The sequence below is a fragment of the Typha latifolia genome, chromosome 11, assembly GCF_019914945.1.
Source record: "Typha latifolia isolate L0001 chromosome 11, TyphaL0001v2, whole genome shotgun sequence".
Classification (NCBI taxonomy): domain Eukaryota; kingdom Viridiplantae; phylum Streptophyta; class Magnoliopsida; order Poales; family Typhaceae; genus Typha; species Typha latifolia.
This window is the reverse complement of record NC_133096.1, coordinates 1,558,356-1,581,922: the sequence shown is the minus strand read 5'-3', so window position 1 is coordinate 1,581,922 and position 23,567 is coordinate 1,558,356. Positions and strand designations below refer to the sequence as shown.

The 23,567-nt window shown below is 34.7% G+C and overlaps 1 protein-coding gene across 1 annotated transcript; it reads left to right on the top strand.

Moving 5' to 3' along the window:
* The first annotated feature begins 9,751 nt into the window (after nucleotides 1–9,751).
* On the top strand, nucleotides 9,752–23,317 carry LOC140798078 (ubiquitin carboxyl-terminal hydrolase 5). The gene is made up of 13 exons (XM_073151806.1): nucleotides 9,752–10,053; nucleotides 10,814–11,074; nucleotides 13,125–13,269; nucleotides 13,564–13,623; nucleotides 13,698–13,793; nucleotides 15,036–15,446; nucleotides 17,474–17,614; nucleotides 17,705–17,875; nucleotides 20,581–20,838; nucleotides 20,925–21,073; nucleotides 21,174–21,737; nucleotides 22,227–22,500; nucleotides 22,926–23,317. The coding sequence occupies exons 1-13, from the start codon at nucleotides 9,929–9,931 to the stop codon at nucleotides 23,103–23,105; spliced, it is 2,835 nt and encodes a 944-aa protein (XP_073007907.1). The 5' UTR covers nucleotides 9,752–9,928; the 3' UTR covers nucleotides 23,106–23,317.
* Nucleotides 23,318–23,567: the final 250 nt, after the last annotated feature.

The window sequence follows — 23,567 nt, the reverse complement described above, 5'->3', positions numbered from 1 at the left end:
ACTGGCTTGTCTCGGGCCAACCCACACTAAAAGACCCTTATCCCCTTCCTCTCTTCTCAATCACATCCAAGGGCGACAAGAAGGAATTGTCAAAAACCACAAGTCATTGCCTAACCAAGAGATGCGAAAATGAAGGGAAAGTCGCCAAGGAAGGCAATAATGACCCAATGGCATCTAGCTAGCTTGGTTGGCAACCGATGGAGGTGAGAAGAAAGCTAAGGAAGCCATGGTGGCTTTGACATTGGGAAAGGAAAGATGATTCAACAAAGTGCTAAATAGGATGGGGGGTGGCAAAAGAAAAATAATGCTAAGAGGCTACCATGCTCTGTGAGGGATAATGGTGGGAAAGCTCAAAGCTCAAAGCTCAAACCAACGCTCAACCACTGGCACAGAAAATCCCACCCGAGCAGTATCAACAGCCAAGAAAGGATCTAGACCTGACTCCAACTCTCTAACCATCTAACTGATCTCGAAGGTTACCAATCGACCACCATTGGCTAGCCAATTTATAAGTACAACCCTATAGCGATGAATGAGCAACAACACAACCATCCTAAAACAATCCAAATAGATGGAACGAGAGGAAAATAGTTTATTGAGAAACTTAAAGGTGAAGTTGCACCCATATCTCACCGTCGACGATGATACTCACTAAAGAGGAAGAAAGGAGGGGACTTTGAGTTAGGACACAGATGTCGAGGGACCGAGAGAGAAGAGGGAGTAAAAAAGAGAATATAGGAAATAGGGAGGGGGCATGCTCCACACGGTGCCACATAGGCAAAGTCACTATGTCGATGGTGCGTTGCTCTAACGCCTTCACCTGATGGCCATGTGCTTGCTCATATGTCCACACAGCACACATGTTGTACGCGATAGGATGAATAAAATAACATATAAAGATAAACTTATACTTAATATAATTCATCTCAAATATAAAATATGCTACAATCCAAATTAAAATGTAATCTCCATCATGAGTTTGATACAAAGCCATCTATCGATAACTAAAGGATACAATTAGGGTCAAAAACCAGTCAAAATTATCGACCCGACCCGCTATTCGACTCAATTTAGATTGTTCTACCCAACCTAGATGCAAATTTCGATAAGAGTTAGATTTTTGAAAAAAAAAAAAAAACTTAGGTACATATTGAGATACGGGTAAAAACCTCGGGTACGAATATGATATGGGTCGGATATAATTTTTCAGATATGGATACGGATGTGGATATCGGATATCCGTTTAACCATATATTTTTTGGTTGTTTATAGTTTATACTTTGCTTATTTAGATAGCGAATAAGCATATTGTTACTAATAATGTGTTATATATTATTTCTAGATATTGATTATACAAAATGTATATATATTTGATATGAAAAACATTTAATTTTTTTTAAAACTCTTAATTTTTTGTGTTAATTTTTTTAAAGAAATGTCATAATTCATTTCAAATTCGATCCACATCCTATTAAGATATGATCTTCAATTAAAAAGTTATCTAATTCTTATCCAAAAATTATTCGTATCCAGTTAGTTAGGATATAATTTTAAATTTTTGTATCCATATAATATTTGTATTCGGACCCAAAATATGGATCCAGATGTGGTTTGAGCACTATCAAATTCGTATCCGATTCGTTTTCATCCCTAGATGCAATGCTTGATTTATCTCAACAAAGTGATAGTTTGGTGGACTTATTTGCAGAGTTAACATCAAATTCTAGAGTACATGGAAGCTTGTTGGAGTTCACTCATTTACTCACACAATCTAATAAACTAGTGATATTGTAATAACCGCAGCCGCCGCCAAAAAACCCCCCAACCGCCTCTCTCTCTCCCCCCTCTAAATATCTCTTCTCTCTCTCTCTCTCTCTCTCTCTCTCTCTCTCTCGCCGAGGTCGGACTATCGCCGCCCGCCGCCACCTCCACGAGCGTCGGTGAGCTCTTTCTCCTCCTCTCTTTTCTTCTCTCTTCTTCTCTCTTTCTCACTATCTCTCTCTCTCTCTATTATATTATATTTATAATAAAAATCTAGCCAATTATAAAATTAAGTAGAAATTCTAAAATCTAATAAATCATCATATTTTACTCGAACGGATTATAATGGGATAAACAACTAACTTTATGTTACTTAAACATTTTCAGATCCCGAACCCCTTATTTGAGACTCCGTGGACCTTGCTAGCGAGAAGTGTCATACGATTGATGGGCGGATGTAAGGGATACGTGGTTTGTATCTTCTGATCAGTGTGAGTAGTCTTATCCCCTAGATCCCTTTCTCAAATTAGGTTATATTATATATTATGTACATGCATGTTTTGGCTTCCAGCATGATTATATGACTTTATTTAGAGATAATTTCAGTCGAGCATACTTTATCATGCATTTGATTAGGCTGATCTGGGATATGAATACATTGGTGATATATAGAGATGATTGGAGATGATTATATTATTCTGATTTTATACCAGGATGATCTATAGCATGAGTGTGCATATGATAGACTAGCAGGAGCATGCATGTATTTGATATATGGTTGGAGTTTGCATTACATCATTTTGCTTTTGATTCCTATTCCAGCCTAAATTCTGTTATGCATTGACTTGTTATTGTACTGGATATATGCATATGATTTGTCATTTAAAAAGAAAAGCATGAAATGTGATTGATAGGATAGTTGATAGAAAGCGTGAGGATACCCGAGTGGGCGCGAGGGTTAGGACGTGCTTGGTGGATGATTGATCGCCCGACATGGTCGCGATCCTGTTGGCCTTACGTCCGAGGTCGTTAGTCTGTGTGCGCAGCAGACATTCGGACACATGCTGTTCGCCAGGGCATATGTGGCGAGTTATCCTCACGAGATTTCTATTAGCTAGAAGGGTGCCCGGTCTGGATGGATGTTGATACCCTAGTGGATGGCAGGGTATGGTTATATTTGAGATACTTCTTGCGGATGATAGAGTATGCTCTGAGCCTTCGGGCATGATGTTGAGACCGGGTACCGGGTGTTGACTGTGCACAGTGGTCTAGTATGATGATATTATACCGAGATGTCGGTGATGATCGTGATGTTAAGAAATACATATGATTTTATTTTTATCTGACATACCTGATTATTGAGTGGTCAATATACATCATATATGGTTGCATTTGATATCATAGCATGGCCATGGTCGGCATGTATCATGTGTTATATTTGATAGAGAGTTATGATGATCATATGACATGGAGATTTGTTTATTCATTGTCGAGGATTGTATATTTTTATCAGTATGACATATTATCTACTTTTCATTTATGTATTATTGAGGATACATTCATATACTCATTCATGACATGATGGTACTTTCTAATTCATATTATCCAGTACATGATTTACTCTATATTTGGCATCACTGATTCGGGGTAATGTCTATTCACTGAGCCTTTTGCTCATGACTCTCTTTATTTCTTTTCTAACCCCCTCAGATATGTGATACGTGATAGCGACTTGAGAAGATATTTTAGAGCGATGATGAGGTGAGCTATACATGCAAGATGGTATAGATGATAGTTTATATAGAAATTGAGTTGTACTAGTATTTGATATTTATACTCTTTTGTATTAAACGATGATTTGTATAATACAGGTCGAATCATAGTGTACTCTTGTATTAGTTATTTTAGTTGTATCTTGATAGTTTGTTGTGGCCTGTGTGGGTCCTGCCAGATTATGTAGCGGTCTAGTGTATATTATTGTGGACTTGGATATTCATATGTTAACAAGTTTATTTGGTTGATAGTATGATGTATTTAGTGATGGATTATGTGATCATGGATAGGTTAACAGGTTTTATTTGATGATGTCATGATTATATGTGCACAGGAAAGTATCTGTGCGTGACGGGCCCCGCCCGACCTGTCGCGTGCGTCGCGCGTGCCGTGTGGGCGCAAGGGCGTGCACGTGCCGTGCCGGGCGGGGGCGTTACAGATATATTAACCACCAATAAATATAAATTTTCATAAACAATATTATCCATTCCCCAGTCACCTTAATGTCAACCTAGTGATATCTAAACAACTAGTAGTAGGCCCAAGTCAATCAAGTATTTAATATGAGCCTAATAATATTTCAACCACCAATAGATCTAAATATTTATTAAAAAAAACACAATACAACACAGGCCTAAATCCACTTAGTGATAGAGTTAATATGGCACATATGGTATTATGCATGATGTAGAAACACATGATTTGGTTTTCACGCCCGGTGAGGATATTTATCAATATCTAGAGGCCCCGGATGACCGGCATAGGGTGACCATGACCAGAGCACCACCCCCTCTTGTAGAGGCTTAGGATCGACTCTTACTTATGGATTCATTTGGTGCAAATGTCAATACTATTTGACTTTTGAGCAAATATTTTGAAAAGTATAATAATGTGTGGAATATTTTGGGTGATTTATATTAAATGTAAAGAGATATCTTCAATTATAAGTTTCAGTAAGACTTATTTAAATATAAGTTGATCAAAGCATCATCAACAACACATTAAATGCTAGTTTTATCTTTTTCTGGTTCTATACTCACAAGCAAAGAGAGAGATAGGAGGAGAGAGAAGATTTTATTCTTCTTCTATAAAAAAATTAAATATAAAGAATAAAATGTGTTTGAGGTCCTTTATAAACACGGCATCACTATACTTGCTCATAGAAGCCTTAGTCGTTATGATTACTGTGATAGTTATTATTTTGATAAATTGAGTTTGAAGTTATTATAAAATTAGATGTTAGTGTATATGAGATTTCTTACTAGACCCCTAATCAATCTTAAGCATCTATAGTTAGTAACTATGGAATTTATAGTTATTAATTATAGATGACAATTATAAACTATGGAATCTATAGTTATTAGTTATAAAATCCATGGGTTTTTACTATAAAATATTGTTATATATATGGAATTTATTACTGGTCACTACATATAGAATTGAGTTCAAAAAAATTTCTCAATTATCTACAACAGAGCGTATTTAGAGTAATCATATCCATAATTCATAGTTATTAACTACAAAATTTATAATTATTAAACATGAAATCCATAGATTATTTGCTATTATACAAAAATATTTTAGAAATGGACTAATTGTTATGTATGAATTAGTTGTTGTTATATACAAATATTTAAAATACAACTTAATTGTTTTAAGTACAACTTCATTATTTTATAAAATTAATTTTAACTACATTAAATCAATATGAGTCTATTCATCTAGTACTATTCTTTCATGGAAGAGATGTTAAGTGAGGTGTTAGTTGTCTTGGCACAATAAATATTATTGGGAGCAACTATGGCTTTATTTGGACTCTATCTCTATTTTAACCTCTTTAATAGTTCTTTTTTTTTCTTTCAATTCCATCAATAATAATTTTTCTACACGAAGCCTAGCCATATTATCTTGTACAAATGTGATTGGTGCGTCACTTTGTAACTGATTCTTATACTCTATAAAGAAAATCTTGCAATCCACTCTTATTAGTCATATAGTTTTGGGATAGAAGAAATTTTTTGGATTCATCGTATAGAATTGAAGATTCTTTAGAATGGTAATAAACAATTGGTACCATAATCCACATCCAATCATTTTCTCATTATGTTTACAAAATATTTGTGAGTAATTATAGATTATAAATTTTTATTTTTAGATTCTATTAATATTTATATGGATTAAATAAATAATATGTCATGATCATAGAAACAATATTTATGAATTCACAATTAAAGGTATGCTAAATTGCAATATTAATTTGTCATAGTGTAACACAATTGAACCCTAAATAAATACATGGCACGAGCCTATACGGCACATGTAAGGCACTTGGCAACTTGGTTAGTTGTCGACAATTAGATAAACATGTATCAACACTATAATTTATCCATAATATTTAAACTAAGAATAATTCATATATGGGTATCACAACATATTGATAACTCTAATAGGGGCCAACACAGGCAACAACATATCATCAAGAGCATCTCACTATTATATATACACATCAGTGATATATACATAATATATCAAGTATAAAGTCACATATTTTATGATAACAATTAGGATAAAAATATCACTCTAAAAGCTAACTGATACATCATATAATATAACTCAACTGGCGTACAATACTAACCACACTTTACTCCTTAAACACTAGCAATGTCTCTAATAGAGTATCATGCTTTACTTGTTTATTTAGATTTTTGGAAAAAAAAAATAAAGAGATCATGAGCTAAAGGCTCAGTGAATAGATTTTACCTCAAATCAGTGATGTCTAATAGAGAGTAAATCATATATTAGAGAATATAAATCACAAAAAAGTAATCATGCTAAGAATGAGTATATAAGCATGTCTCAATAATATTAGATGTATAATATATATCATGTTATGATGGATAAAAAATAGAACACTTGAAAATATATAAATAAATCTCCATATCATACTATTATTATAACACTATCAAATATAACACATATGATGCATACCGACTTTGACCATGCTAGGATGTCAAATACAACCATATCTGAAGCATGATAACTATTCGATAATCATATATATCAAATAATAATAGAATCATATGTAGGGGCAAAAACGAATCGGATTGTGCCTAACCCATATTCGGATCCATATTTTTAGTCCAGATACGGATATTAGATAGATAGAGAATCAAATTCTAAATGGATGTTGATTGAATTTTAAATAAATTATGATATTTTATTTAAACATAATTAATGCAAAAATATTAAGAGTTCCACAAAAAATAAATTTTTTTTATGTCAAATACATATAAATTAGAGGAATTAATCTCTACAAATAATATATAACACACCATTAGTAACAATATCAATATTCACTATTTAAATAAGCAAACTAAAAACTGTAAATCATTTAAAAAATATGCGGGTAAACGGATATCCGATATGCATATCCGGATTAGAAAATTATATTCAACCCGTACCCGAATATGTATTCAAGATTTTTTCAAAAATTCTATTTGTATCCGAATCGGATAGAAATTTTTTATCCGAATCCGATCCGAATCGAGTCAGATAGCGGGTTGGGTCGGAGTTAATTAGACCCGTTTACACCTCTAATTATATGCAATTCTCAATATTATAATTATCATCGTCATCTTGGTATAATATTATCATATTAGACCACTATGTATAGTCAACATTCAGTACCTGATCTCATCATTCTGCCTGTAGGCTCAAAGCATACTTTGTCATATGCTATGGATATCTCAATTATATCATACCCTGCCATATGCAAAGGCTATATCAATATCCATCCAAATCAAATATCTCATTAGTTAATACAAATCACATAAGGATAACTTGCCACACGCATGCCCTAGCGAACGGTAGGTGTCCGATTATCTATACACACTAGACTCAATTGACCTCAGACATGGCCATAAGATATCGTATATCAGCGGCCATAATCACCACATCAGACACCTCTAACCCTAGTGCTTATTGAGTACCCTCGTGCCTTTTTTTAGCTTTCTTATCAATGAGATTTATACATTTCCTTCTGCATGCTAGATCATGTGTATATATCCAATATATAATAAGTTAATGTATATCAGAAATTTAAGTGGAAGAAAGAAGTCAAAAGAGATATAATATGATACAATCTTCAATCATATATCTATCACATGCATACTCATGTTAGTCTATCATCTATATACCTACGCTAGAGATTATCTCAACATAAAATCATACTAGTATAGTCATCTCTAATTATATCTAAAATTCATCAACATATTTATATTCAAGATCAGTCTAATCAAATGAATGATAAAATATGTTCAACTATAATCATCTCTATAAGATCATATAATCATATTGGAGGCCAAAACATACATATATATAATTATATAATATATTATAATTTAAGAAAAATGTCTAGTATAAGACTACTCATAGTAACTATAATTACTAGACAATCACCTTTCACGTCTGCTATATCAATGATCAGTTATCGTTAGCAAGGTCCACGGGGTCTTAAATAGGGTGGTTGGAATATGAAATTATTAATGACATATAATATTAGTCTTTTCACTAATTATAATTAATTAAACTAAAAGATCATTTCTCATTGTAATTACATATTATTAATTCATCCTAAATATTCTATTTGGTTTATAGTAGATATTGCATTCTCCTATTACCATTAATTTCTATACTTGTTTTGTTATTTATTAACCACAATTATGTTATATAATAATACCATTATTTAAGACATTACCATCAGCCTACTATTCTCTTTGATAATTAAGAAAAATGAAAATAATTTAATGCAAGAGAGTATATATACATAACTCTAATAATTATTATACTTGGCTATGATTAATATAGTAATTATATTGCATGCAGTTTGCTAAGCATGGTGCAACTAAATTTATTCACTAATCATGGTATAATTAAATTAATTCATGGCAATTAGTACTTTAGATTAACTACAATAATTAAATAAGTAATAACATAATTTAAATAATTTTTTTAAAAAGAAATGCAGGATGTTGTTAAACAATGTTGAGCTCAGCCAAGCACCGTTGGAGTTGAGAAGGATTAGACCAAGGAGAGAAGAAGAAGAAGAAGAAGAAGAAGAAGAAGAAGAAGAAGAGGGAGAGAAACGAAGAAGAAGAATAAAAAAAATGGGAGGGGGAGCTAGGCCGTAGGGGAGGGAAACGACTGTTGGTGGCCACTTAGTGGTCGGCCTCTCGCCAGCGACTCAGCCCTTCGACGATCTCGAGGGAGAAAGAGAAGGTTAGAGAGCTAGAGAGAGAAAGGGGGGGATAGGGACAATGAGAGGCTCACCAGCAGGGTAAGGGGCTGATGAAGGCTCTTCTCAATTATTAGAGGTGGCTATGGAGCTAGAGGGAGAGAGAGAGAGAGAGAGCTAGAGAGAGGGAAAAGCCGAGAGAATAAGAGAAAACGAGAAAGAAAATTAAAGAGAGAAAGGGAGACTAGGGTGGTCATGTGGCGGCGACGGAGTGGCTAGTGGGCTTAGTCCCATCTCCACGTGGCATCAATATGTGAAAGGCTCGGTGGGGTTGTGTGGCACCTTTACTACACCTTTGCATACAATGCATGCTGGGCATGAGGTCGACCGCAACCTGGCTAGTCACGTCATGTCCAACTTTTCTTTTTGGTAGCTTGGGTAATTACACATAATGCATATACACTCTCCGATTACAAAATGGGAAACAAAAATAAGGAGGAGACTTATGTAAACTTCGTACTCTCCGATTACTCGGTGAAGGAAGTGGATTCTGGATGGTTTGTAATAGGGAGAAGGGTTACGAAAACTATATTCAGAAAATGTTTGAATTTTTCCAAGGAGAGAATTAGAGAAGAAAACTATTTTTTCATATTTTACAAATAATATCTCATTGCATTTAATGTAATAAGATATTCTCAAAGTTGATGGAGGGTTAATTTTGGTATTTTTGAAAAGTTTGGGTGAAGCTGAAAAGAAAACCTAAATTGGGTAGTGTGGCAAAATCATAAGTTATTTTGGTTTGTGGTGCATATTGTGAGAGTATTTTTCCCTAGAGCATAGCTTTGAGATTTTTTTTTCTTCTTAATTTAACCCATATAAATTATACTATATATATATCAAGAAAATAGTTTACTATGTTTTTTTTTTCTTATTTCTCTTATTCTGTTTATAAACTAAAATAGAACATTAGTTCTAATCTAATCGGAGATTTGGGTGCTCTTCTGCTTGCTATCAATTGAAGCTCCGGAATCGCTCCTCTGTACTCTCTCCGTTCCTCTCGATCCAAACCACGACAAACACATCAATAAGGGAGGGAGAGAGAGAGAGAGAGAGAGAGAGAGAGAGAGAGAGAGAGAGAGCTCAGTCTGGTGGAAGGGGAAGATGGATGGGGTGGTCTCAGCGCCACAGCTGAGTCCGGAGGAGGAAAGGCTCCTCATAAGAGACATCACCGTCGCTGCCGAAGCCCATTCCAAAGAGGGCGACGCCTTCTACCTCATAACCCAGAGGTATTCCGCATTACCCAACTTGCAAGATCCAATCTTTTTTACTTTTCTCATGTCCTTTTGTATTGATTTCGCACTTGGTACTCGAGATTATCCGGTTACATGGTGGTTTTGACAACATTATAAAAATGGATCCAGCAATAGTATATGTTTTCTATATTATTAGGGGTTGGTTCTTGAAAATTCTGTTCTTTTTTTTTAGTGATTTTGGTCTTTTTAGAGGATGGCTATTAATTTTACTCAATTAATCTGCAAGCCCTTTTCTGTTATTCATCAACCTATCAATTGGTTTCTGAAGTTCGAAAAATGATCTCTTAGTTGGAACAACTATCGCTTCTACTTTATAAAGGAGGTTGATTGGATTGTCCACTGATGTATGTCTCTAAGATGATTTCTCTTGGCTGTTACGGGTATATTAAGAAATGATTGATATAGTGCCAGAAAAAAGTTCATTAATGGTTAACTCTTGCTTTTGTATTGGGGATAGATGTAGAAATGTTCGAAAGGAAAATGTGTTTTAAACAATATCTGATGTTGTTACTGGGGAGGAAAAGCTATGGTGCATCATAAGTGTCATTTTAATTTTTGAGTAGTATCATTCTTTAGTACCTCTAGATGCTTCAGGATAATTTTACCTACATGTTCCATTAAAATTTTCTCTTTCATGTTTTCCCCTGTCTGTTAAATTTGAAGTGACTTTCATATATTTCTATCAGTTAACTGTTTTATTTTTCATAAATTCAATTTCTCTTGGTGCAAATAGATGGTGGCAACGTTGGCTTGATTATGTTAATCAAGATGTGGCTAGTACATCAATCAATGGATTCTCTTCCCATGCTTCTCATCAACATGAATCAGCTTCTTCAATCACCCCAAAAAGACCATCTGCTATTGACAATTCTGATTTAATAGATGATGTTACATCTGAGGTTTCTAATGTGGAAATTGAACTTCATGACACATTAGTTGAAGGCCGTGACTATATATTGCTTCCACAAGAAGTTTGGGAAAAGTTGCATGGTTGGTAAGTTATGAAGATTATAAGCATATCTAACAACTTGATTGATTTCTTATTTGCTTATTTGTAGTCATAGCACTATAATATATATATATCCTTATTGATTTGTATTAAGTGTGCCAAAAGGTCTAATATTTATAGTTGTGGTGATTTATCTTATTTGTTTTTTCTCAATGAACTTCTCTAAATATCTGATTTAGCAGAACTCATGCAACTTCATGTTCTGTAACATGTAAAGATCTATGTCATATTCTTTATTTTTACGAGATGTTACAATGGTACATACCTTTTGACCTTAAGATTGCAATTCTATCTCTTCGTTATTGTTTGGTCAAGGGCAAAGAACTCACCTACCGCTAAAACCAAAATAGACCTTCATGCAGTGATTGTCATATCACATTTTCACCGATGGGAAGTGGGAGAGATTATCTTGTAAGATTACATGGAGAAAGATATTGCATGTCCATAGGTAAAAATTACATGCCATTTTTTACTAGAGAATGCTATGCAAGACCTTAGATTAGCTGAAGGAGAAGCAATATGAGATATTTTGTCATCTAGATGTATTTGGTTTCCTTGAAAAAGAAGTCCTCTATGAGAGTTGTCAAATCTAGTTTTACTCTGGGATATCCATTTAATTATTGGATTATAAAAGACGCCAAACCATATCCAATTGTTTTAACTATATTGAGTTCTAAAATCCTTATTCATCTTGCTCGAATTTGGATTGGGTGATCCATTGAATAACCCAAATCCTATTACACCCTAGTGAGTGATAAGCTTTTAGTAAGAAAGGAGGAGGCATGCAGTGAAGGGGGTCAGAATTAGTATGTTTGTGCTACAATTTTGTTGTTTTCGGAATAACACATGGAGTGGAGCTTTTACATTGCTACAAACATTTTGAATATCTTGTAGATTTGGGATGGTGAGCAAGAATCAATGTACTTTGGCTGCAAGGTTAGGTCGATCACCTACGAGGCTTTTGATAATTTTTTAAAATATAATTGAGCTAAATGAGGCATCCTGATGTTCCAAAATCTTGGCAAGGTCCTATCGTCTGGTAAATAATTACAATAGTACATGATGACTGATGCATGTCTATAAGGGTCAGTAGGCCCCCGTAGGTAAACCTGTTTTATGCAAAATCAACATGGGTTGACATGGTGTTGTCCTGGGGTTGCCATGAGTTAGCATGCCATAGGAATGTGGTAGTATGAGAGGGTACAGGTGTCGGCAGGCATTGGCATGATATATGCTAGCTTATGCCATTTGGCAACTCTTGGCCCCCGTTCACTTTGAAAATAATTTTTTTCTTATTCTATAATGCAATTTTTTATTCCAGAATAACAACTAAATCTTATAATAACTCTATTATACAATACAAATACTATTCATCAAAATTATATTTTTCTTATTTTAGAATACAACTCTTTATTTCAAAATAACATCTAGATATCATAATAATTCTATTATAGAATACAAATACTATTTATTAAAATTACATCCCATACCACACACTAACCCAGTTACTAATTTACCGTTGATACCTATTCCATCAATCTACTTTATATCAAATAAAAAATATTTATGATAATTTCATAAAAAAAAACAACTATTTTTCATCTTTTTCTTTATTTTGTATTACATGAAAGATAATTATTATACTGTTACTTCAGAATAGAAGAATAATTATTCCTAAAATAAAGACCTCATTTTGGAAATAACAAAAAGAGATACTTATTCTAGAATTGACCTTATTCCTAAAGTAAACAATATCTTATAGTTTACATTGGCAAATCTCTCTCTCTCTTATCTATTTTTCTTGTGGTCAAGCGCTTCTTGCAAATTCCTAGAAGAGTGAAGTTGTTGGCTCTCTACTCAGGTCTACAACCCTTTTGGATTCTTATGATTGCTGAATTGTTTTTTAGTGGACCCCATGTTTTGGAAAATGTTTTGATATGATAATGCCAATGAGGGTTCTGCAAGACCAAAATCATAGAGCTTTTTGCAGCAATTTTCTCTATTTGATGTAGTTTTTTTATATTTTGCTTTTCAGGTACGGAGGAGGTCCAACATTACCAAGAAAAGCAATCAATACAGGGTTGTCTCAGACTGATTTAGCCATTGAAGTCTATCCTCTGCGCCTTCAATTATTTTTGACGCCAAAAGGAGAGCGAGCTGTTGTTAGGATAAGCAAGAAGGTCTAGCTCAAGTTTCAAATCAACCACTTCATCTACCATTGTTAATTTCTTTATCTTTTTTTCATGTGCTCATGTATCAGCTAACAAAGAGTTTTTGGACTGTTGGTGATCAAATAATCTTCTTACTGCAAAGTATTATTAGTCTGTTGATTCACACAATATGGGGTTCTTCCTAAAACTTGCTTCATTCTTCAAACAAATGTCATTGGCAATTACATTTTAAAGCTGTACCTTCTTGGGATAGCTTTTACTAAGAAATGCTACTGACTGTAAGATTCCATGTCATCTCTGCAGGAAACAATTGGCGAGCTTCATAAAAAGGCTTGCGAAGTTTTTGATTTGATCTTGGATCAAGTAAAGAGTTTCTTTACCTGTTCAGTCTGCAGATTTTGAAGTTGTTTTGTTATTTATTTACACCCTATATTCAGGTATGCATTTGGGACTTCTATGGTCAGCAGAAACATGCTTTGATGGACAACATGGCGAAAACGTTAGATGATGCCAATATTCAGATGGACCAAGATGTATGTTTTAATTGTTTTTAATCATCTTTATTCTTGAAAATGAATTGCATAATAAAAAAATTCTTGCTTTAGCATAAGAAGATGACCATTCAGCTATAGCATATTTCGAGCTTATGATCTCGTGAGATTCTATTCTTGTGCAGTGATACTAAAATTCTGATCTAAATGGTTTTGATTGCTGCATCGCGTGAGTTCTGCCAGTGGATTTCTAAACCTTATACGTAAAAGTCGTGCATCATTTTGGTGGTAATAACAGAATCATGCTCATGCTTGGTACTTGGAAAAATAATAGTCCATGTGCCACTATTTTCAGATGTTTACATGAGCATGAAGATCATATTCATTGACAAAGCAATGAGCTCCCATAATTGTGTTCCAGTGCGTCTTTTCTCATGTTTTATTTCCTTGTAGTTCTAGGTCAAGGTCCTAAAAACCTTGTCTAACAAATAGTCAGTTACTTCAACAAAGTTAAACACTTTAGAAGCTGTTAAGTGAGAGACCTATCTTCTGCATAGTGCATATGCCATAGCAGGTGCATACGCTCTCCAAGGTTTTACTTTTATCCAAGATATTTTGGAACTCATTAATTGCATAGGAATGTGTAAAACTCCAGAACTTAATTGAGAACCTATTTAATATGTTCTAAATTTTTGGAAAGGAAACTTAAGTAAATTTGTGGATACTCAAATTTAATGAGTATCTTATTATTCTAACTAAAGAGTGTCTTGAAAAATCTTGTGTTAAAACAGAGCAGCTGATATGCCCATAATTTGGTTGATGATTAGAGGTTTTTACAGAAGGGGTGGCGGGTGGTTTACCATAGATTATTAATCAGTTCCTAGAGAAGAGAGTAAGTTCATGGGAATTTCATTTAATTTGTTTCAAGTAAAAGATTTGAGGAAAGTTTGCAGACCTCTGTTTGACTCCTTCACGGCAGATATATGACACTTGCTTATGTTTATCTGTTCTAATCCTACTATGGATTGTGGATAAGTTCTTTAACATATCAATATGGCCTATATCTTGATATGTTTTCTTCTTTCATGTTCTATGTTTCTTCTGTCTTAGTTTTAACATCAACATTCATAAGTCAAACATGCTTAGCATCATGATATATACTTAGATATTGTATAACATTGTTTTGCCCTCTCTTGGGTAGTCTTTGTATGCATCTAGAGACATTCTGGAGCAATTTCATCTATTATCTGAATTTGATTATGGATCAAAAGTTATTTTATACAGATTCTGGTAGAGATCCTTACTGATGGAAATGGTGGTCTTGATGGTGGATGCATGAGCTCCGTACAAGAAAATGGATGCACTGAGACAACTTCTATGGTTGTGGAGCCTTCTAGGTCGAGCTTGTCAGCTGCTGAAAATTTGTCTACAAACAACTATACTTCTAGAAGCTGTAGCTCAGAGTTCTCACAGAGCCAATACCTTGCTTCTCCAAGCAGTGACTTGGATATGCATACGACCAATAGCATCAGTACAAGAGGAGCTCCTTTAGGTCTGACAGGACTGCTAAATCTTGGAAATACCTGTTTCATGAACAGTGCAATACAATGTCTAGTCCATACACCAGAATTTGCTAGATATTTTCGTGAAGACTACCGCCAAGAAATAAATAGACAGAACCCATTTGGCATGGTTGTGAGTATCTTTTTCCATATCGGACTATTTTTAGTCTCCTTGCATGAATATTGAATCTGGTCTGCAAAGAAGTCTACAAATGCTTTTTGTTTGTCTCCTTTCAGTCTCTTTCTTGTTCTTCCACAGTACTGGATCCTAATGGCTGCACCCTTCCTGTTTTCTTAAATAATTAATTCTGTCTTAAGACCACATAAGACTATCTTTGCGACACTCCAGTTCAAATCAACTTCATCTACGGGCACTCAACTAATTAGTGCTGATATCAAGTTCTGTAACAATGACCATATGCAGAAAAATAAGTGCAATTTAATTTTTCCACTTCCATTCTTATTTAACCCTGACTTTCTAGGTAAAGGTGCCATGGAGCTTCAAGTACTTCCACATATATTTCTAGAGCATAATGGTTGATAAAAAATATAATATAAATGCGATATCTATATTATATAATTGGAACTACACCCTTGGTTATGGATCTGTTACTAATATTAACTGAATCGGCATTCGTGTTATTTCCTTTTTTTTATTTTTATTATCCACACTAAGTGGGATGTTTGTTATAGGGACATGCATGTGGAAGTTCTTTGTACTAACTAAGTTTCCAAGTTCCTTCTGGAAGAAAGGAGAGTGCAAACTTCCTCTTTTAGCTGATTGTTTCATGTATATATAGGCATGTGGAATTCATTTTCTTACTCCTTTTCTACCTACAATTTGTCAAATTACTCAAAAGAACTTATTGCTTTCTTAGATGTGGAGCAAACTGGCCTAGCTTATATTCATCCTAGAATTAAAGGTCAAAGGATTGATTACATTCCAATCATTTCTTATTTCACAATGAGTTATTTTATATTGTAATCACTTCACTATAATATTTTCTCCTTCATCTGATTTTGTTTGATTTTATTTGTCAATGTATTGTTGATACTTAAGATACCTAGATGCTTCTTCATATATTGTCGTAATCTCCAGGTATTCTAGTATTCAATGCATATGAGAATATATCATGTTGTATGGATCTTATAAGTTTATTCTTTGCACTGGAACCTGTACCAGTGGCTACTTGGGACATTAAACCAATATACTAGCCACTGGCTTCAGTTTTAAATATAGACGACTGCTTATGTTCTGCCATTCTGTTGATCTGCATTAAGTACAATCTCTTTGTATAGATCATGCAGAACTCACAAGCCCAGATCTGGTTTCTGTATCAACTTTTTGAAATATGAGCCACAGTCATGGTCTTTACATAAACACAACAAGAGCCCTAATCTAATCTTCATCTTTGGTTTACACTTTTAAAATCTATTGCTATCTAGCACCATCGTCTCTATTATCGGTCAACCATATGTGTCATCAAGATCAATGATGGCTGCGCCGACTAGCACGGAATGTGCTGGTCGGCACTTACTGTGCTGGCTGCGTACTAGTTTGTGGCACGAGGGTGCTACACAACACTCCTAGCAGCTTTGCTGTTCGCCATCAACCTCACAGTCGACCTTGTCGTTAAGCTTGCCGTTGCCACTCGCTATCACTGTTTGTCATCGTCCTTGTTGCCCCCCGAGCTTGAGGTGCCGTGCGCACTCGTTGGGTGCCCTAGCTCAAGGAGGAAGAAAGAGTTAGTGGGTCAATCGGGTCAAATAAAACATCAAGTTGTGGTTGGCGAGCAGTGACGATGAGGTCTATGACGAAGGGTGAAAGTGAGTAGTTTCCTTCATCTTTTTCCCTTCCTGTCTCGTGCTGTGGCTGTGGCATGACCATCCTTGATCAAGAAAAACTTGATTTGAGTACCCTCGTCTTTCCTTTGCATTTAGTATCTCCATTTTGGCTAGAAAGTTTCATATGAAACATGTCCATGGTCACACTTGATACTGTCAGTGAGCAATTTTGCTATTGATTTTCTAGCGAATGATGTTTGATACTCAGATAAATATTTTTTTCTCTGTTCTTATTCATCAGAGAGGTTCTTCTTTAAACTATCAAGCAGCTATGTGCATTTCGTTTACATCCACTAATATGTTATGATAATGTAGGGTGAGCTTGCTTTAGCTTTTGGGGAGCTACTGAGGAAGCTGTGGGCTCCTGGACGCTCCCCAGTTTCTCCTCGGCCATTTAAAACAAAGCTTGCTCGTTTTGCACCTCAATTCAGCGGATATAATCAACATGATTCCCAGGTTCAATATCTCTCAATCGGTCAGACTTTTAACTCTTGTTTGGTATATTGCTAAATCTTGAGCTGTATTCTGTCTGTGCACATTCCACAGGAACTTCTGGCATTTCTCTTAGATGGACTTCATGAGGATCTGAACCGTGTGAAAAATAAACATTATACAAAAACTAAAGATGCTGATGGGCGACCAGATGAAGAAGTTGCAGATGAGTACTGGGCAAATCACATAGCTCGAAATGATTCAATCATTGTTGATGTATGCCAGGTGAGTTCCCAAATATATATTGATTTATTCTTTAAATGGTTAGTCATCATATGCCATCACCTAGTTGGATCATTCCAACATCTAGTTGTGCTGCAGTATATTGTGATTCCATTTGTTTACAAGATAACTGATAAGTAAGCCAGATAGATAAATGTACTCTTTATTTCTTTGTTCATAAGATAATACATTCTCCAACCAATTATAAGTTACTGAGATAAGCAAGGTGACCAAGAGGGTTATTAGCTACACTGGACTAAGAAAAGGAAAGTATTGCTCATGACTAAATCTTATAATGGCAAGGTGCCTACAGTCTTTTCTTATCAGTAAATAGTTTTGTTACTTTTTTGAGTCAATTACTCAATTTAAGTTTAATTATGTTCAATTTAGTTTGATTTAAGTGATCCATTTCAATTGGTCAACTGAGCTAGCAAGCTAGTATTTGAGTAAATCTGAGGTGGGTGTTGCCCACATTGAATCAAATTAGGAGAAAGATCAGTCTCTGGAGTATGTAATTGAGTTTAATTTGATCTAAGAAAGGTTCTGTATGTATCAGGAGATGGCCACTTATTGGAGCAGTATTTGGATAGGTAAGCCGCAAAACACTTGTAGGTAATAAAGTCTCAATCACTTGTTCAACCCTGACCATAAATTCTTAGTAGAGCTCTGATTTAACTAAGGTCTATATGGAGAGTTAGACTCTATTACCTAGGGTTGGATCCAAAATATCCCAAGACAAATCTTTTATTTGTTTTTGTTGATATAATGTTAGTGTTACATGTCAGTCTGAGTTTTGGTTTTGTATTATCTTGTATTAAGCCGTTCAGGACTCAAAATCAATAAAGCTTTTCTGGAAAATGCCAGGATTTTGTGTAGATCTCACTATAATTAGGCTTAATATCTTCACAACAGAAAAAATCTTGATTTATTTTTCTTTAAACAATGTTTTTATTTGCCACAAATCGGATAGATTCATATGTTGTGTGTCATAAATTTTTTTTCCCCTGAATGTGTCTACAAAGTCAGTATAGATCAGTCAGAAAGTTTTATTTAACTCTATTTGGTTCCAAATCCTAGAACGATAATAATTGTCAACTATCAACAGAAGCCCTAGATTGCTAGCATACCTTCCATATTTTACCCCTACGATTCCCTGTTCCATGGACCTAAGATTCCTCACATATAAATATATTAATGTTATTACTAAATCGGTTGCCCTTTTTAATACTATGGAGAGAAAACTGTAATCACCTAAACAGTTCCGATAGTTCTCTTTACTTCCTGTAAATATATATCTACATGCACTACTATGTAAACATCCTCCTATAACCGTAGTTTGTCTTTTAGAACGCAGTATATGCAGCCACATATGTGGTGGCGGTGGATAAACTGCTCCGCATACGCATTATGTGGAATTCTATGTGGCCAGACTTCATATATGCTCTATATGTGGACTGTGTATGCAATATTCGCCTGCATATACACATATGCATGAATATACTGAGCAGGGATCACGTATTGACTGCAGTTACTGTATATGTGTTGTGTTGCACTAGCAATAGATAAGCAACTAACTATGAATGCATATGATAACTAATAAGTTGTATTATTGTTATTATCTATTTGTACTTTTTTTTTTCAAATACTTTATTGGTATGTGGTTATCAACATATCACATCTGGTACAAATGTTTACTAGGTAGTTCACTTCTGTGATCATATGATTATAAATCATATACCTATTCGTGGATAAGATTTTAGTAAGATATGATTGTCCATATATCATTTAGTTACTTTACCCATCTATTAGTTTATTACCAAGGAAAAATTCTAATATACTATGATTGAATACTATATATATATATGTATGCATGTATATTACTGCCTGACTGCCTCTATATAGCAGGCACTTTGCACAACATTAAAATTTTCTTCTGGGAAACATTCTAATTGTAATAAAGAAAATGAGAAAATGACTCTTGTCAACTGGGAAGAGTAGATACTTTTATAATCTAGTGATATTGTATTGGACACCATATGGGTGGATTCTTTGGAGAATTCAAAGATAAGTCATATTGAAGATAATTGAAATGTTAATCTATTGTTATCGTTTTGAAGGAATGGGGTATTGGTATTTCATGCCACAATAAACTTGTGAAATATAGATCAAGTTTCTATTTTTTGTTCTTTATATTTTTAACTTCGAATTTGTTATATTTTGTTTGCTTTGTTTGGTGAATTAAGTTATGGATGTGCTTAAGTATGTACTGTCACTTGTGATAATAACATAGTTAAATAGATTACAACCATATGTAGGCATCTGCATATTTAGACTATATATCCTTAACATTTATAACCAGGGTATTTTCAAGTTTTGCCTTATCAGCATAACCATCATAATTATATTATGTAGTCGTGTCTGTACCTCATCCTATCCATGGGCCATACTTTCATAATGTGTCTATAACTGGAGTCTTTAGTGTATATCCATTGTTACCTCATATTTGTGCGACTAACTGCTGCATAAGTTGGCCGTATTGTTTAAACTTTGTTAGAATTCATACAGAGACTGATTGTGATGGAATTATTCTTCTTACTTTGACTGTTGGTTACTTTCTTTTAATCTCTTATTCTACCAACTCCCAGAAACTTTGTGGTCTCTGATACAAAATTGCTCCGCAGTTAATCTAAGTATTTCTACTTTGACAGGGTCAGTACAAGTCAACCTTGGTATGTCCTGTATGTGGGAAAGTTTCAGTGACATTTGATCCTTTTATGTACCTTTCATTACCTCTACAATCTGCCTCATCCCGGACTATGACTGTTACGGTCTTCACTAGTGATGGCAGTGTTCTCCCAAAACCTTGCACTGTAAACGTACCAAAGCAAGGTCGAGTCAGGGACCTGCTTCAAGCTCTAAGCACATCTTGTTTGCTTAAAAGTGGGGAGGAGCTACTACTTGCAGAGGTTTGTTAAAATTCAGTCAGAAAAGCTGGGGATAACAAATTTATGATATTGTCATAGTTGCTTCACTTTGAGTTGAATATGTGCAGATACGTGGTCACTTGATTCATCAGTTTCTGCAAGATCCTGCACTTCTGCTGTCTACAGTTAAGGAGGATGATCATCTGGCGGCTTATAAACTCCCAAAAATGGGAAAGAATTCTACTTACATACAGTTTGTACATCGTCGTGAAGAAGTGTAGGCATTTCTTGGATCTTTAATGATTCTCTAATTAGATTATATTTTACTGTACGGAAATGCTTGTTTGTTCCTGTCTCATGAATATTCCAAATTTTAGGGAGCCTGGGAACACCAGCAGCTCAACATGCTGGAAACCATATGGCACGCCTCTCTTATCGCTGATCTCACGTGAGGTAACTGTCAGATGTTCTGACATCCAAGTGATGGCTTGTAAGATGTTAGCTTCTATGCTACAAAATGAAGAGCTACAGCCTTCAAACCTTTCAATTTCCAGTGACATTGAAGCATTACAAGCTCCTCAAGATGAAGGGATTAAAGAAAGATGCATTTCTTCATCTGAAACTGATAGTAGAGAACAAGAACATTTGAAAAGAGTAGCACCTTTCAGACTGCAACTTCAGTTGGTTGATGAAAATAATGCATGCATTGATTTGTCAGAGGAGAAAGTCATCAAGATACCATCACTGACTGCATCGGCTGTTGTGTATATAAATTGGTCTAAGAAGGATTTGAAAAGGTTTGATACTCGTCATCTGGAGAGTATTCCTGAAGTGGTCAAGTATGCTCCTCCACCTAAGAGAACTCGTAGTGAACCTCTCTCACTATATGCATGCCTGGATGCTTTCTTGAGGGAAGAACCACTGGTACCTGAGGACATGTGGTTAGTCTCATAACTTTCCTAGTAGAATTAATCAGGTAGTTCGACAGCTAATATCTCCAGAAAAAGAGATGATACCTATTGCTTTTCCGAATGTACTACAAGCAACAGCACTGGGTCCTCTTTGACTCATTGAGATCCCACCAATAAACTTCAAAGAGGAGTTTGCTTCTTGGCTGGCTGAACCTTTTCATGTAGCTTCAATTATTTTGCACTAGATACCATTTAATCTAGAAAAATGGTTAAATATCAGCCACTTGCACATCTATCCTAATTAGTTGCTATAAAAGGAAGTCAGAGAACTTTCTCTACTTTCCACAAAATTTCATTTAGGATGGTTCTACTATTTCTGAATATAATTTCTGTTAAATTTATGCTAGGTCACCTCCAGATTTTTAGATGTTGCTACTATCAAAATTTACTCTTTTCCTTATCCTTAACCATCACTTGCTTTCAATTTTTTAAATAATTAGTGGATCTGATTAACCTTAGGTACTGCCCAAGATGCAAGGAGCAAACTCAAGCTAGCAAAAAGTTGGACTTGTGGAGACTTCCCCAGGTGTTGGTTATTCATCTGAAGAGATTCTCTTTTAGCCGGTCAACAAAGCATAAGCTAGAAACTTTTGTCAATTTCCCAATCCATGATTTGGATTTGACGAATTATGTTGCCAACAAGAAAAATTCACACCGCCAGATTTACGAATTGTATGCCCTGAGCAACCACTATGGAAGCATGGCAAGTGGGCATTACACTGCACACATCAAGGTTGGCTTTCTATATATACTCTGGCAGTCCACTTTCCTGCAAGAAATTCTATTTAAATGATTTGTAGGCTTCTAGCTGTTTTTTTTTTTTTTTTTTTTTTACTGACGTTCTTGTGATATCAGCTATTCACATTACTACTGAGTATTATACACTGCTCTAGTTAGCCTGCACAAACACCTGTGGCAAATAATACTTTTGGCTTGTTCTAAGTCATGAATACCTTAGGTTCAAAATTCTTTTTTTCTTACATATAAATGATAACTTTCATCTCTGTTTCTACTTAATCCTGGGGAGATATAAATTGTGATTATTCTGTTATTAAGAATATGAAAGCTTGATAATCTGTTACTGGCATGTGATAACAAAATAGAATTATTTTTCATGTTCATTATCTGAAATTCTTCTTATGATTCACTTCTTTGCAGCTCCTAGATGAAAATAGATGGTATAATTTTGATGATAGCCATATATCACCTATCAACGAGGAAGATGTGAAGTCAGCTGCAGCCTATGTGCTCTTCTACAGGAGAGTTAAAGCAGATCCAGCTGTTAGTAATGGAGTCCAGTCTTGCACAAACCAAAACCACAATCTTAGCTGGAGATAGATTCTTCTTGCATCCTGTATCCTTTTCATCTCTCGAGAACAGATTTCAAAACAAAAGCCATGTAAAAATTAATAGGATTGGCTGGAAGGCAATTCTTTGTATCAATATAGCATGGATGAGCTCCATCAAAACTAACAAAATCAGCAATTTTTGCAATCTTACTCCTCATTCTGAAGGTCTATATAAATCTAATGCTTAAACTTTTACAAGTACTGCAATTTGTAAGCTAAGAGCCGTAGTTCCTTATATGATGGAATGCCCTTCTGAAGGAAGTACTCTGTTTTACTTAAAAGAAAAATTGCCTTCAGTGCCTGTCAGCCATTTGACTAATATTCCAGTGAAAGCTGCAGAGATTGTACCAATAACGAATTTTATGTGAATCTATGAGTGTTTAGGCTTAGATTTTGGAAAGGAAACTTACATCTTATTTTTTCTAATACTAAATACTTACCTGTTGCTATC

What these genes read in the sequence shown, in the direction of transcription:
- LOC140798078 (XM_073151806.1), top strand. Translation starts at nt 9,929, where the DNA reads ATGGATGGGGTGGTCTCAGCGCCACAGCTGAGTCCGGAGGAGGAAAGG. An exon ending in TGGGAAAAGTTGCATGGTTG is followed by an intron (nt 11,075 to 13,124) that starts GTAAGTTATGAA and finishes TTTGCTTTTCAG; the next exon opens with GTACGGAGGAGGTCCAACAT. An exon ending in CTGGTACCTGAGGACATGTG is followed by an intron (nt 21,738 to 22,226) that starts GTTAGTCTCATA and finishes GATTAACCTTAG; the next exon opens with GTACTGCCCAAGATGCAAGG.